The 14418-nt window shown below is 37.9% G+C and overlaps 1 protein-coding gene across 3 annotated transcripts in view; it reads right to left on the reverse strand.

The window, feature by feature from the left end:
- Positions 1–14418, reverse strand: part of LOC5572932 (ADAMTS-like protein 1) — an 844534-nt gene that overhangs the window by 32548 nt on the left and 797568 nt on the right. For all 3 annotated transcript variants that reach the window (XM_021845003.1, XM_021845002.1, XM_021845001.1), the window contains exon 10: positions 2697–3085. In XM_021845003.1, coding sequence (XP_021700695.1) covers positions 2697–3085 — 389 coding nt within the window. The remainder of the gene's footprint in view (positions 1–2696; positions 3086–14418) is intronic.

A 14418-nucleotide genomic window follows, 5' to 3' on the forward strand; every position in this document is an offset into this window, starting at 1 on the left:
TTCCCATACAAAACAAAATTTATATAAATATTGAGCATTTGCAAAATTTTTACAAACATTCAGATACATATTTTGTACATCCGAAATATGTTGTGTGATTTAAATATTATCTTTGACTAATCTTTCCAACCGTGTGAAAATCTCAAACACAGAGCATTCTTAAAACTGACATGATATTAAAAAATGTGAATGTACAACACAGACATGTTGTGTTTGACAATCATCAAGTGTTGTCTATCATAATTTTAAAATGACCATGATTAGAGATATTTCGATCTTAGGAGAAATATTACTGCAATTAATAAACCTTGAAATTGAATAACCTTCAGATGTGTCTCCTCCAAAGGATATGAGTAATTATTTTCAAATGCTCCAGAGTTTGTTTTTTCACCCCCTTTGTAGATTTTTCGCCCCCCAAATTCTGTTTTACAAATTTTCGCCCCCTTGAGCCTGAAAATCGTCCCCAGGGGGGCGAATTCGCCCACTTTGGAAATCACTGATCTAAACCATTCTCAAAAGTTCTCACTTTACATAAACACCTGCCCTATGTAGCGAAAGTGTATCTACTGTTAACGATTTCTCTCAGTCTTCTGAACATCTTTGCTAAAGACAGGATCATGAGATAAAACCAGCTAGAACACTTCTAAATTTAAATTCATACTAGAGACCTGAAGAAACAAAATGTCGCTTCGAATATTTCACCCTGTGAATGTTGCATGTCGATAGCAGAGTATGAGTAAAGTAATTCCATGGAGCCAAGTAGGCTACTTCTACTTATTAAAAATACGAGCAATTTTTTCCCTCTTTGAGTTCAACAATGTGTTTCCTTACTTATCTAAATATAATGTACAATTTTTTTCAATTATTCACGTAGTATTTATCGATATAACAGTGGATTTTTATATATTGGCTGTTTTCATATAGCATGATTTAAGGTTGATGATGAACAGATTTTGTAGATTTAGGTTCATCATGTAACTGTTCAAATGTGAAAGTTGTAGTGGCATTTGAACGAAAAAAAAGAATTAAGTTTGACTTACGAATTTCTGTTACATTGAATTCTGTGCTTTGTAGGGCAAGTGTTTGGAAATATGAAAGCGTTGGATTTAAAATTATGAAAGTGTAAGCATCAGCAACAGAGTCAAAATAATAAACCAAGAGGAGACTTCGGGTGTGGTTTTGTCGGTGAGAGGGGATTATCTGATTCTGGTGCTCACAATGAGAATCTTTTTCCGAATATTTAATATTAACATCTTTTTTTGGGGTTAAGGAACTATTGTCATGCAATTTGTATGCACTATACACAATCGCCCTTGCGTCCTTCTTCTTCTAACAATCGTCTTACGGTATTTAAATTTTTAAATTCAAATCAATACCCTTAACAAAAGTTTGTAATCAATATTGAGGCAGCATTTAATTTTTATAAATTTACAAGTAAGCGAAATACCAAGTTTTAAGCGTATTTTTTTTGCTGAACTAGCGTTAAATTTCACCTACAATTTTTTTTATGGAATGAAGATAAATATAATCAATTCGGTCATTAATTCTTAAGATACTGCTGCATTGACTAATAGATAGCCCAGCATGTGATCAACCTTGTCATGAAGCAGTCACTTGTGACGTTAAATTTTAAAATATTTCTCAAATTACTACTGAAACTGTATATTTCTTTTTGTTCGGTGACTATTTAGCCCCATATAGGGACATACTTGTCTGATACTACTAAAAAATACGGTATTTTGGATGATATTTGAGGTGCTCCAAAGCTAATATTAATAGAATTCAGCTTCATTTTGAATGACTAATGAGAAAATTTAAAACTAACGTCACGATGATAAGTAGTTTTTGAGCTGTTTTAACGTCATGATGCTAAGGTTGGAGAAGCTTTACACGAAGTTAGAGAACATATTGCTTACGGTGGCACACTTTCTCCGAATTCCTAAATAGTTCATCTTAAATAGGTGATGCTTAAATTCTAGGGGTGCTGCAATATTCTATCAGGATGATGCAATACTTGATGATGCGATACCATCAAGAATAAACATTTTGTGATCATGACAAAATCCACGATGCATCGCGGTTGTTCTTCACCATGGAAGCATAGCAACTACGATAAAACTTTTGTCTTTAAATCATCACAACAAACTACGCTCTACTAATAATGGATCGCTCGGCATGTATGGTAACGATCAATAGTACGTAAATCGAAGTGAAATTTTTTGGAGGCTTTTACTCCACGACTTTTCTCCTGGTTTGTAGTTTTTGTTCCGTAAGTTAGTCGAGCATGATTTGGGCAATTGCTGTGAATGCGTTCCGACTCACGATAATCGCAACTTGTTACAACATCCGACAGACTGTCCCACGACAAATAGTGCATCGGATGCTTCATATATCTATACCACACACGCGTAGGTGTTGAAACCATGCTGCTTCAAGAACGACAACCTTCTTAGACCATAAAGATACTGTGTCGTTTGTCGCTTTTTCTCATCCTTGGATCCCATAGTAATGACGGGTAGTGTATAAACTAGATATGACAAATGGGCTTCCCCTCGTATCGAAAGGTGGTTACCGATTTGGAATCACAAACCGAAACCCTAGCACCCTAGCAAGGGAATCAGAGTGGAAAATTAGAGTATGAAGAAAAGGATGCAATAGCGAAGCAAAAAAAAAATGTGGTAGATATTTCAACTTACGTTGCCTCACTGGGCACTCGTTGGGAAACAATTTTCTCCGCTTTCGGCAGTCGATCCTGTCGCAGCGGTTGGGCGTAGAAGGGTTGATCGTTGTACGTCATCAATGTGGGATCCCGTTCGGAATGGGAGAACTTTTCCTTCAACTGCGACGCCACGTTGCTATCCAGCGAGGTTTGCACGGGTAAGGGAGGCGATGGGGCAGGTGGTGGTGCAATTATGGCGGCAAGACCTGACGAAGCGGACGAATCTCCGATGCAGCCGATTCCGGTGGTACACTGCTGGCCGGTAGAGGGCTTGGTTTTGTGGTCGCACTGGTTGCTGAAGTGACCACTTGTATCCATGCACTCGACGCTTCGGATCTGAATTCCGCTTCCACACGATACGGAACACTGCAAAGATGAGAGCCGTGGTAATTAGGTTAGTGCCGTGTTATTTTTATTGGGAAATAAAATGGGACAGATATTTGATTCGTTTCGTTTATTTGCCGAAGTTGAAGTTTCCACAGTGAACAAAAATTGATCAAAGCTGAAAAAGAAGTATTGCTAAGGCCAAATGATTCAATGGTAGGCAGTGAACTCATAGACAGAACAGTTTAATGATCTGGGATTTTTTTTACTATTTCTTTATTTCAAATTCATTTTGTTAGACATATTTGGTGAAAACAGTTGGGTAATTAACGGCTTCGGCACCATTCGACTATTATCGGCAACCAAATTTCAAATGCCAAATACACAATAATTTTCTATCAAAACACACCAATGAAAACAGATGATTTCTTGTTGTGTCAGCTTCCCGCTGAAGAGTTTCCCGAGACTGAACAAACAATTTCGCCTGAGATACAGTGGCCCAATTTCATATTCGTACAGGATACTGTTTCCACATCAAGTTAGTAAAAAACTATTAAATGAAGTATTGAGCTACAAATAGTTTATTCACATTGAAGGTAACAGGTGTCATCTATTGTTTGCCAATCACAAAATGTTTCCATTTACATTCATCTTTGGATTAATAGAAAAGTATTGAATTGATGTCTAAAATTCACCCAATTCCATATTCGTACACCCACCAAAATTCATACGCACAACGTTCAAAACTAAATTTAGAAGCTCTATTTGATTACTGAAATGCTTTATTATGATGTTCAGATGTATGATATATGAAATTTAGGTAAAGTTATGAGAAATGCCAGTTTTCCAATGATTTTTGCTATTAAATCCTATAAATCGAACAATAACGTTTATTTTTGTCATTGGATCCAATCTATAGATTATACTCGTAAGCTCTGATAGAAATTTAGTTGAAATATATATATAGTTTACAGAAATCATAAACAGTTTTTATCCCTTTTGAGTTCAGAAAATTGTTGTGCCATAAGTTCAAAACTCTTCTTAAATGATATTTTTAATCAATGTAAACCAAATTTTCATTCTAAACAACAGGTAAATGTTAATTTTGAATTTGTCTGTAAAAATAATTTGAACTACGAACTTCGTTTTACAATAAAGTACCCTAAACCTCGCTGTACATACCTCCACATAATTGATGTCATCGTAATATTCAATTATCTTTGAAATAATATTCAAAGTATATTCAAAATAGCACCCTATTTTGCAATTTATTGATTTTATAAGAATAATACAAAATAACTTGAATGAGCAGAGAGCATTGATATACTATTTAATAGAATATATCCTGTTGTTTTCATCATTTTAAAAAACGTTTGTGTTGCGGTTATGGCAATAATATTTATTCTTTAAATCTCTATAATCATGTTTGGTAGTAAAATGTAAATTAAAAATGATAATCACGCAATGCTTTGATAGGGACATTAACTATGGATTATGTATACACATTTAGCAGCCAAACATAAAGAAATTGACTAAAATTTTTGGTTTTGTATTTGTTATAAATGTTATAATACCTAAGATTCAAAAGTATAAGTTGTCGATATCTACTCCTAACTACTCTAAAACTGATTATAATGTTTTGAAACTTGTGCAATATTCGCAGTTATCATTCTTGAGGAAGTGATGTTGAAAAAAAAATGCAATTTATTGTTCGACTTACCGAATATTTTAGCGAAAAACATGGGAAAACTGGTATTTTTCTTAAATTTACTTTAGTTTCAAATATGTCCGCTTTTAAATTTTCCAAATGTATTCTACTGCATCTGAACAACACAACGAAGAGCTTAAGTAATCATCTAGTCCATTAAAAATTAGTTTTGAATGCTGTATATTTCCTTTTTGTTAGGTGTACGAATATGGAATTGGGTCAATTATAGACACAATCTCAATATTTTTCCATTATTCCAAAGATTTAAGCAAATGAATACAGTTTGTCATTGCCAAACAATAGATGACACCTATAACCTTCATTATTGATAAAGTATATCGAAGTCCATGCACCATTTAATAGATTTATACCAACTTGATTTGAAAACAGTGCCCCGTAGGAAAATGAGATTGAGTCACTGTATCATCAATTCAAATGAACACGACTCAAAATGCGACTGATTTGGAGCTACTGAATAGATTCACCAGCAGCTCTTATGGGAAAGTTGCCGAAAAGAATAAGGCTGCCGATAATAGTCACACTGACAAGAGATGTTCGAAGCGTTGTAAAAACGATTCCAAAAAGCTTTTAAAAAGTCTGGCGGTGTGAATCGGTAGAGGATTGAGCAGCGCATAAATGTAAACAGACAAACACGTAGTTTGTCTGCAGGTGTACAGGAAAACTACAAAAGAAGTGTAGCATCGGCTTAGACTGTCGAGAATACGTAAATTCTCGTACATTCTGTTTGGAAGTTGTTAATTATATTAAAAAAAATACACTACTAATAATAGATTCATCATATACGTCCATATTAGAAATCCACAAGATCTCTCTTTTTATTATCATGGTATAATCGCTTATCAAAGTGAATCCTGTGCCCTAACGACCCTCCCCATTAACAAACATCCCTCCCAGGAGTGTTGACCAGACCCATTTCCCCGAAATTCGAATTGTGAAGCCATGAACTGTTATAAACTTTTAGTTTTATTTTCGGGGAAATGAGTCTGAGCAACACTGCCTCCCAGTAAGATGCGTGAGGTAAACACAGATGAAGATGCGGAGGTAAACACAGTCTCTAAATAGCAAAGGTTACACACTAACATTCCTTACCCCAATTCCACGCCGGCGCCGTTATTGACCGTATATAAATGGAGGCATTACATTATGCACACTGAATAAGATTATGACCCAACCCAAACTCTTACATGATACACCTGGGATGAACCCCAGAAGGTGAACTCAAACTTTTGCGCGATAACCTGAATTACTGTTTTATTGATTTTGATCAATTCTCAGATTTGTTCATCAAATTTTCGTGAGTGCTCTTCAAAGAATATAAGATTATGATTCCAATGACACGTTGATTAAAAGTTTTAATCAATCCAATGCTGAGAAAATAATTTTATTTTTTTTCAGTCTTTTTTTCAATGTCACTACTCTGAGTAAAAATTTAGTAAACAAAATTCACGTTCAAGGATACTGTGAAGTATTGATATTTGGTTCGATACTTTTATCGATAAGATACATTTTAATGAAGCAAAAATTCATATATCACTACGGTTTGCTTTCCTTAAATTAAAAATGAATACCGAAGATTATTGGTATTTTGCCCGATATGGACATCAATATATTTTTTAAGGTATTGGGAGAGAACGCTACAATTGTCTTCCAAATGTAAAGTGTAAGATATATCGAATAGAAATACCGTTATCACCCATACCCGATATCCTTTGTAGCCACTCAGCGATGACTATCGCACAATGATCCACTTCTATACACAGAGGTGGCCAAAACTACCGGAAATGAATTTTAGGTTTAAAATATTTTAGTACATATCTTAAAACATAACGTATTTTTTGCATCATTATATTGATTGATGATTTAAATTGTACTTAAATTTAAATTAATTCCCTCTAATTATATTTGGTCAAAAAATAAATAAATAATATTAAAATAAAGTACAACATTTATATATCAGTAATTGAATATTTTCCTAATGTTATGCAGCATCAGACAGCTGATGGTTCAAAACTTTTATCGCAAATGACGATGGAAAAATATTTGGATAAAGTTTTAGTAGGTACTGTTCATTATTAAACTTAAGTTATTTTGATATTTTACAAATTGAAACACAACTCGTGACTGGTGTTTAATTTTTATTCTTTAAACTCAATATTTTACAACTATTTCTACGATCTGTTTTACAATAAATTAATATAAATTATACACTCTTGAGACACATTTGGTTCAAGCTCGAAAAAATACAAACGTAATTTGTGATTTCAACCAAGCCTGATTGCATTTCTATTCAAATCTTGTACATTAAGGTTAAGTAGTCCGTTATTCGTTTTGCAACTCGCATTTTCAAAGTAATAAAACTCAATCTTCACAGTTAATATTGATCCAAAAAGGCATCACTGATATGCGCTCACATGTAGTAAGTATGACCATTTCTCGTGACCATGTACAGTATTCTATTTTTGCAGTGTTTAAGCATGTTATGGAAAATGACGTTACTTACTAAAATGGCCCCTGAAACCGAATATGAAGGCCAAACTCTTACAATACGTAAATATGTTAAGTTTTCCAAAAAACAAAAACACCTTCAATCGCCAAATACGCCTACAAGTAAGAAATTATCTTAGAAATTCTTCATTCTTCATAGGCAGGGTCCATTTATTACGTAACGCTAAAATTGTCAATTTTCGATCCTCTTTCCCCCGTTCGTAACGCTTTTTTGTATTAAAAGTCTCAGTTTTTAGTACGAGCGTGACGCTTGAACCTTCTCCTTCAAGAGCGTTACGTGATTTGTGGACGGCATCATAGTAATTCGTAATGATGCTGTTTTGAAAATACTTATGAAAATTTTGACAACGGAATTGATTTCTTTTTGCAATGCCATAATTAGTAAAATGAATATGTAAAAGAAAAGCACTATGCATGCATTAAAAATAATCGATAAATTATGATTTGAATTTTTTACTAGGAGGGACATTCCGATCAATGTTACCCTGGATTATGGTAGTTTTCTACAAATTTTTCCTCATTTCATCAAAAAATTCACCCTCGTTTGAAATCTTTTTACATGATTTTGAAGCAAATTTAGTTGTTTCTTAGCATTGTATGCAATATATGTGATTAAAAAAAAAATGTCGACCAAATGATTCACTAAAACCAACTCAGAAACATGATTTTCTCATTATTAAATTCATATAATTCAAATTTTTCGATTTTTTCGCTGGAAGTTACACTTTTACAATAAAGTAGATAAAGCATCTTGTTATACATACGAGTTGATCACATATTCTTTAATGAATGCAAATATTTTTTGTCATAAAAATCAATCAAAACTGTTGCTACAGTCGCCTCTCCACATCTCGATATCGAAGGGACCATCGAGATAGGGAGAGATCGACACAAAAAAACAAATTTTAGATGAATACTAGATCGGAAAACACTCCGTTGCCAAGAAAGTAATACACAAACAGACGTCATTTTGCGCTCCTAATTTGTTTTTAATCCCAAAACTTCGGTCTAGTAACCTTCGATATGAGTCATATCGACATACGGAGAGAAAATTGAGAACGAAAAATCAACAGAAACACATCGAGATATGGAGATATCGAGACAAGGAGGATATCGAGATATGGAGAGTGAAAATGTATACGGACTGAAGGGACTTATGAAATCATCGGCATAGGGAGAGATATCGAGATGTAGAACATCGAGATGTGGAGAGTCGACTGTAACACCTTAAAAAAGTTTTAAAATGAGAGAAACCAGTTTCAGCTTTAGTATTTACGTTAAGTTTTTACAGTTTTGCAAAATAACTTTGTCAAAACCATTTTTTATTAAATGTGTTGAACACTATGTATAGAAACAACTTAATAAGTTACAGAAGCAATTAGAAAGATTTGAAATCGGTTGGGCATAGAGTATCATCGTACCTGCCATACGACATACGAATGCGAAAATGACAACTTTGACAAAGAAAGCTATCAGTTCATAATTGTGGAAGTGCTCATAAGAACACTACGCTGAGAAGCAGGCTCTGTCCCAGTGGGGACGTTAATGCCAAGAAGAAGAAGAAGAAGATGTTACAAGTTTTATATTTTTAAAACAAGAACTGACACTCAATGCTCATGTCTGTTAACAGTATTTTGTTTTCTGAAAGTTTAAAGCATGTTTTAGGTGATTTTTTTATTTAGCTGATATGAGTAACATTGATCACCCATGAAAACAACGTTCGATTATCTTGAAACTACTATGACTTACTAAAATCATGGTCTCTGTAGTCGAATATGAAGACGAAACTCTTACAAGTCGTTTACTTTTTGAGTTATTTCAAAATTAAAAACACCTTAAATTGTGAAATACGCCTAAGTGTATGCAATTCCCTAAGGAATTTCTGCATTCTTTAAAGTAATTTGTGAATCATGCTTAACTGAATATATTTATGAAAGTTTTGAAAATGGAACCGTTTGCAGCGATGTCATTTTCAGTTATTACTGCATTCCTTCTGCTCATATCGTTTTCAGAACTTATGTGAGATATGATTGTTAGAGCATGTCATTCATATTCATAAAAATCATTGTTTCCAAAAGTTGAAAAATTTACGCATAAATACAATTCATTTTTTGCAAAAACCTTATTGTTTATTAGCTTATGAATAGAAGGGAGGGAATCACCATTCATGCATTGAAAATATTTCATCGACAAATGTTGAATTGAACTTATCACGAGGAGGGTCATTGTGATCAATGTTGCCCCGCTGATCAATGTTACCCCGGATTACGGTACTTCACTAAAGTTCACATTTTATCGCTTAAAAAATCACCTTCATTCATTTGAGCCACCTCTTAAACTTAATATATTTGGCTTTCGGTTTGTTTTTTTAAATGTGATTTGAATTTTGATGAGCGCAAGAATTTATGGTTTTGAGGACATTCGAAAAATAAACCGCACCCTAATAGTTACGCAGGTCCTTGTGACGCCACTGGCTTTCATGAAATTACTCAGAAATGAAGGCCAAAAAAACTCTTACTAGAGAATCATTCATAGAATCATTTTTATCAATTATATAATAGAGGACTGTTAGCCTCAAAGCATTTGACGGCTCAATGTTCTTGGTGTTTCGAGCATGTGACCTGTCTCACTAGGGCTATTCAATGGAAACATGTATGATCATTCAATCTCCCATACGTTCCTTACCGTCGTTATCACAAAAGTAGTGTTCTGTTAAATTTACAGCTGTACTTACTGTGATGTAAGTACAATCTTTTCATCCCATAGTGTAAACTCATTCTTCAAACCTATATCAAGAATGTTGCTGAAGATACAGATCCATTCATTTATTCATTTATTTAGTTAACATCTAGACAGATAACACTGAATCAACAATTTCACGCAACAATACTATGTTCGTGGCCGCATCTCTCCATCCTCGGTTCTGCCCCACGCTCGCCAAATCGATACGAACTTGATCCGCCCACCTAGCTCGCTGCGCTCCACGCCTTCTTGTACCAACCGGATCCGAAGCGAACACCATCTTTGCAGGGTTGCTGTCCGGCATTCTTACAACATGTCCTGGCCATCGTATCCTTCCAGCTTTGGGCACCTTCTGGATACTGGGTTCGCCGTAGAGTTGGGCGAGCTAAGGTTCATCCTTCGCCGCCACACACCGTTCTCCTGCACACCGCCGAAGATCGTCCTAAGCACCCGAAGTGCGAAGACTCCAAGTGCTTGCAGGTCCTCCTCGTGCATCATTCACGTTTCATGCCCGTAGAGGACTACCGGCCTTTGAACGTTTTGTACATGGTACATTTGGTGCGGGCGTGTATCTTTTTTGACCGCAGCTTCTTCTGGAGGCCATAGCAGACCCGACTTCCACTGATGATGCGCCTCCGTATTTCACGGCTAACGTTATTGTCAGCCGTCAGCAAGGATCCAAGGTAGACGAACTCGTCGACCACCTCGAAAGTATCCCCGTCTATCGTAACACTGCTACCTAGGCGAGCCCTGTCGCGCTCGGTCCCTCCAGCTAGCATGTACTTTGTCTTGGCCGCATTCACCATCAGTCCAACTTTTGCTGCCTCGCGTTTCAGGCGGGTGTACAGGTCTGCCACCTTTTCAAATGTTCGGCCGACGATGTCCATATCATCCGCGAATCAAACAAATTGACTGGATCTCGTAAAAATCGTACCCCGGCTGTTAAGCCCGGCTCTCCGCATCCTGGTATTCACGACATTTTTGGAGGATTTGCCGTACAGTAAAGATCTGGTCCGTTGTCGATCGGCCGTCAACGAAGCCGGCTTGACAACTTCCCACGAACTCGTTTACTACAGGTGACAGACGACGGAAGATGATCTGGGATAATACTTTGTAGGCCGCATTTAGAATGGTGATTGCTTGAAAGTTCTCACAATCTAACTTGTCGCCTTTCTTGTAGATGGGGCATATTACCCCTTCCTTCCACTCCTCCGGTAGCTGTTCTGTTTCCCAGATTGTGCCTATCAGCCGGTGCAGACAAATTGCCAGCCTTTCCGGACCCATCTGTATGAGTTCAGCTCTGATACCATCCTTACCGGCAGCTTTATTGTTCTTGAGCTGATGAATGGCATCCTTAACCTCCCTCAAAATGGGGGCTGGTTGGTTTCCATCCTCCGCAGTACTGAAGAAAGCATTTCATCCGTTGTCCCGTCCTTCATTGCCTGTACTCTCAGCGCCATTCAGGTGTTCGTCGAAGTGCTGCTTCCACCTTTCGATCACCTCACGCTCGTCCGTCAAAAGGTCCCCATCTTTATCCCTGCACATCTCGGCTCGGGGCACAAAACCGTTGCAGGATGCGTTAAGCTCCTGATAGAACTCCTCCTGATGATACGCGTTTCTTGAGACCGGCACAGCTGTTCCATCTCCTCGCACTTCTCCAGGCGGCGTTTTTTCTCCTGAAAGAGGCGGGTCTGCTGTTGCCGTTTCCATCTATAGCGTTCCATGTTCTGCCGGGTCTCTTGCTGCAGCATGACCGCCCGCGCTGTATTCTTCTCCTCTAAAACCTTCTGGCACTCCTCGTCGAACCAATCGTTCTGTTGACTCCGTCCCACGTGCCCGACTTTGCTCTCAGCTACATCGTTGATGGCTGCTTTTACTGTTCTTCATTGTCCTCAAGAGGGGCTTCATCCAGCTAACCCTCTTCCGGTAATGCAGCCTCAAGGTGCTTCGCGTATGCCGCTGCGACATCCGGTTGCTTAAACCGCTCTAGGTCATACCGGGGCGGCCGTCGGTACCGTACGTTTTTAACGATGGAGAGTTTTGGGCGCAGTTTGACCATCACCAGATAGTGGTCAGAGTCGATGTTAGCGCCACGATAGGTCCTGACGTCGATAATGCCGGAGAAGTGCCGTCCATCAATCAGAACGTGGTCGATTTGCGATTCTGTCTACTGTGGTGATCTCCAGGTGTATCGGTATGGAAGGCTGTGCTGGAAGTAGGTGCTACGAATGGCTATATTCTAGGAGGCGATGAAATCAATTAATCGTAGGCCGTTTTCGTTCGTCAGCTGGCGGGCGCTGAACTTTCCAATCGTCGGTCTGAATTCCTCCTCCTGGCCAACCTGAGCGATCTCCTATGATGATTTTGACGTCGTGGCTTGGGCAGCTGTCGTACTCGTGTTCGAGCAGCGCGGAAAAAGCATCTTTATCATCATCAGTGCTTCCGGAGTGAGGGCTGTGCACATTTATTATGCTGAAGTTGATGACCCGGCCTTTGAGCCTCAACTTGCACATTCTCTCATTGATCGGCCACCACCCGATCACGCGCCTCTGCATATCACCCATCACTATAAAAGCTGTTCCCAACTCACGTGTGTTGCCGCAGCTCTGATAGATGGTATGGTTACCTCTAAAGTTCGCACCATTGATCCCTTCCAACACACTTCCTGCAACGCTACGATGCCGAATCCGCGGTCCTTCAGCACGTCGGCGAGTATGCGTGTGCTTCCGATGAAGTTGAGAGATTTGCAGTTCCACGTACCGAGCTTCCAATCGCTACGCTAGTCCCTTTCCGTCGCTGCGGTCTTCGCCGATTGTCCCGGCTCGTATTCTCTCGTTGATTATTCGTTGCTTGATTTTTTACGGCTAGCTTGGAGGACCATTCCCCCTAAATGTTCGGTGGACCATAGTACACAGTTTAGCTTAGAGTCCTTCTCTGGCACTCGGACGATGATCAGCCGCCCCTGACATGGGGATCAGACGCTGTTGTAAGCCGCTCCTAACAAGGAGTACAGACGCTCAAGGTTTGCAGAAGCAAAAGCAAAAGCAAACCCCCCTTCCCTGTCAGCATACGATCAAAGTTCCCACCGGGGGTTGGTGTCCGATCTTCTCTAAGGTTACTCGTACCTCGGCCAGTACCGCGAGGAGGTAGGGATAGGAGTTGCTGGGCAAGAGGCTAAGGACCGCACAGAGGGGTCTATTTTATTCCTTCAGGTACGCGAGGTACCAATGGTACGCCATGCCCAGCCATTTACCAACCAAGAGCGATACAAATCCCGTTTGAGCTAATTTTGTATGGGATTTTTGTAGATGCATGCAGAGCTATAATCCCATATGAAGCAAAATAATGGCAAACAAACTCACGAATATCTCTTCTCCTCTCCGTCGGATTGAATTACTCTCCTCAGCAAATTACTCTATTATAGTTTTTAGAATGAGTTTTCATTATGGGATGATAAGATTGTACTTGCAGTCTAGTACTACCATGTTTAGAACCTTTTTCAAAATTTAACCATAGCGATTTAAAAAAAAATCCCAGAACACTATTTTTATGGTTACGATGGGAAGAAAGATGTGGAAGATTGCATTTTCAAGCTTTTTTAGATTTTGAATCGCCCTACTGTCTCACACACAAAAAGAGTGAATAATCACTCAGGTTCTTTGTAGTTACCAAAATAACTCAAGAATGAAAAAAAAACTAGTTATGTTTTTGTACCAAACTATGTATTTAAAAACATTTACAAAACTCCCCAAACTTCCCAGATTACCAAAATTTGACCGGATATTAACCAAAGAATTTACGAAAGGATTTCGTTAAATACCTCTGAAAATAGAACCAGTAATTCTGTCAAAGACTCATCTTGGAATCCATTCAAACATAACATAAAGAAAACACAATTGTTGCCTAGATCATTTTTTTAGTGAAATTCCTGGTTGAATCCTTTCAAATGAGTCATTGTAGACAATCTGTGTACAAATTTGGGAGAATTGAAAAAAAAAAATCATAGATGATTTTCTGCAAGAGTTTTTAAAGGGATTCCAAAGAAATTTTGTAGGTATAGCTTCCATAGATTAGAAGCGCTTTAATTTTGCGAACTTCATTTACCTCGTTTGCTAAAATTTCAATGAAATAGTTAGTTTCAAAATTAGACAAGTGGAATTTCTCTAGCAATATGATTCAAACAGCAAAAAATGTCACAAAAACTTTTGGCAAACAAAAATTTCAAAAATCCATTCTAGAACCACGGTGCTTCTAAATCATCCCCATTACCACCATTAAACTTTCGCGCTCACGGCCATACCAGAGTTGAGAGATTTAATTTACGGCAAAACGGCAGGACTTCGAGCGCTTCCCATCCCTCCTCTCCAATATGCCTGATGTCCCTAATCGAGTTGTCGCC

Source organism: Aedes aegypti, chromosome 2 (genome assembly GCF_002204515.2).
Source record: "Aedes aegypti strain LVP_AGWG chromosome 2, AaegL5.0 Primary Assembly, whole genome shotgun sequence".
Classification (NCBI taxonomy): Eukaryota; Metazoa; Arthropoda; class Insecta; order Diptera; family Culicidae; genus Aedes; species Aedes aegypti.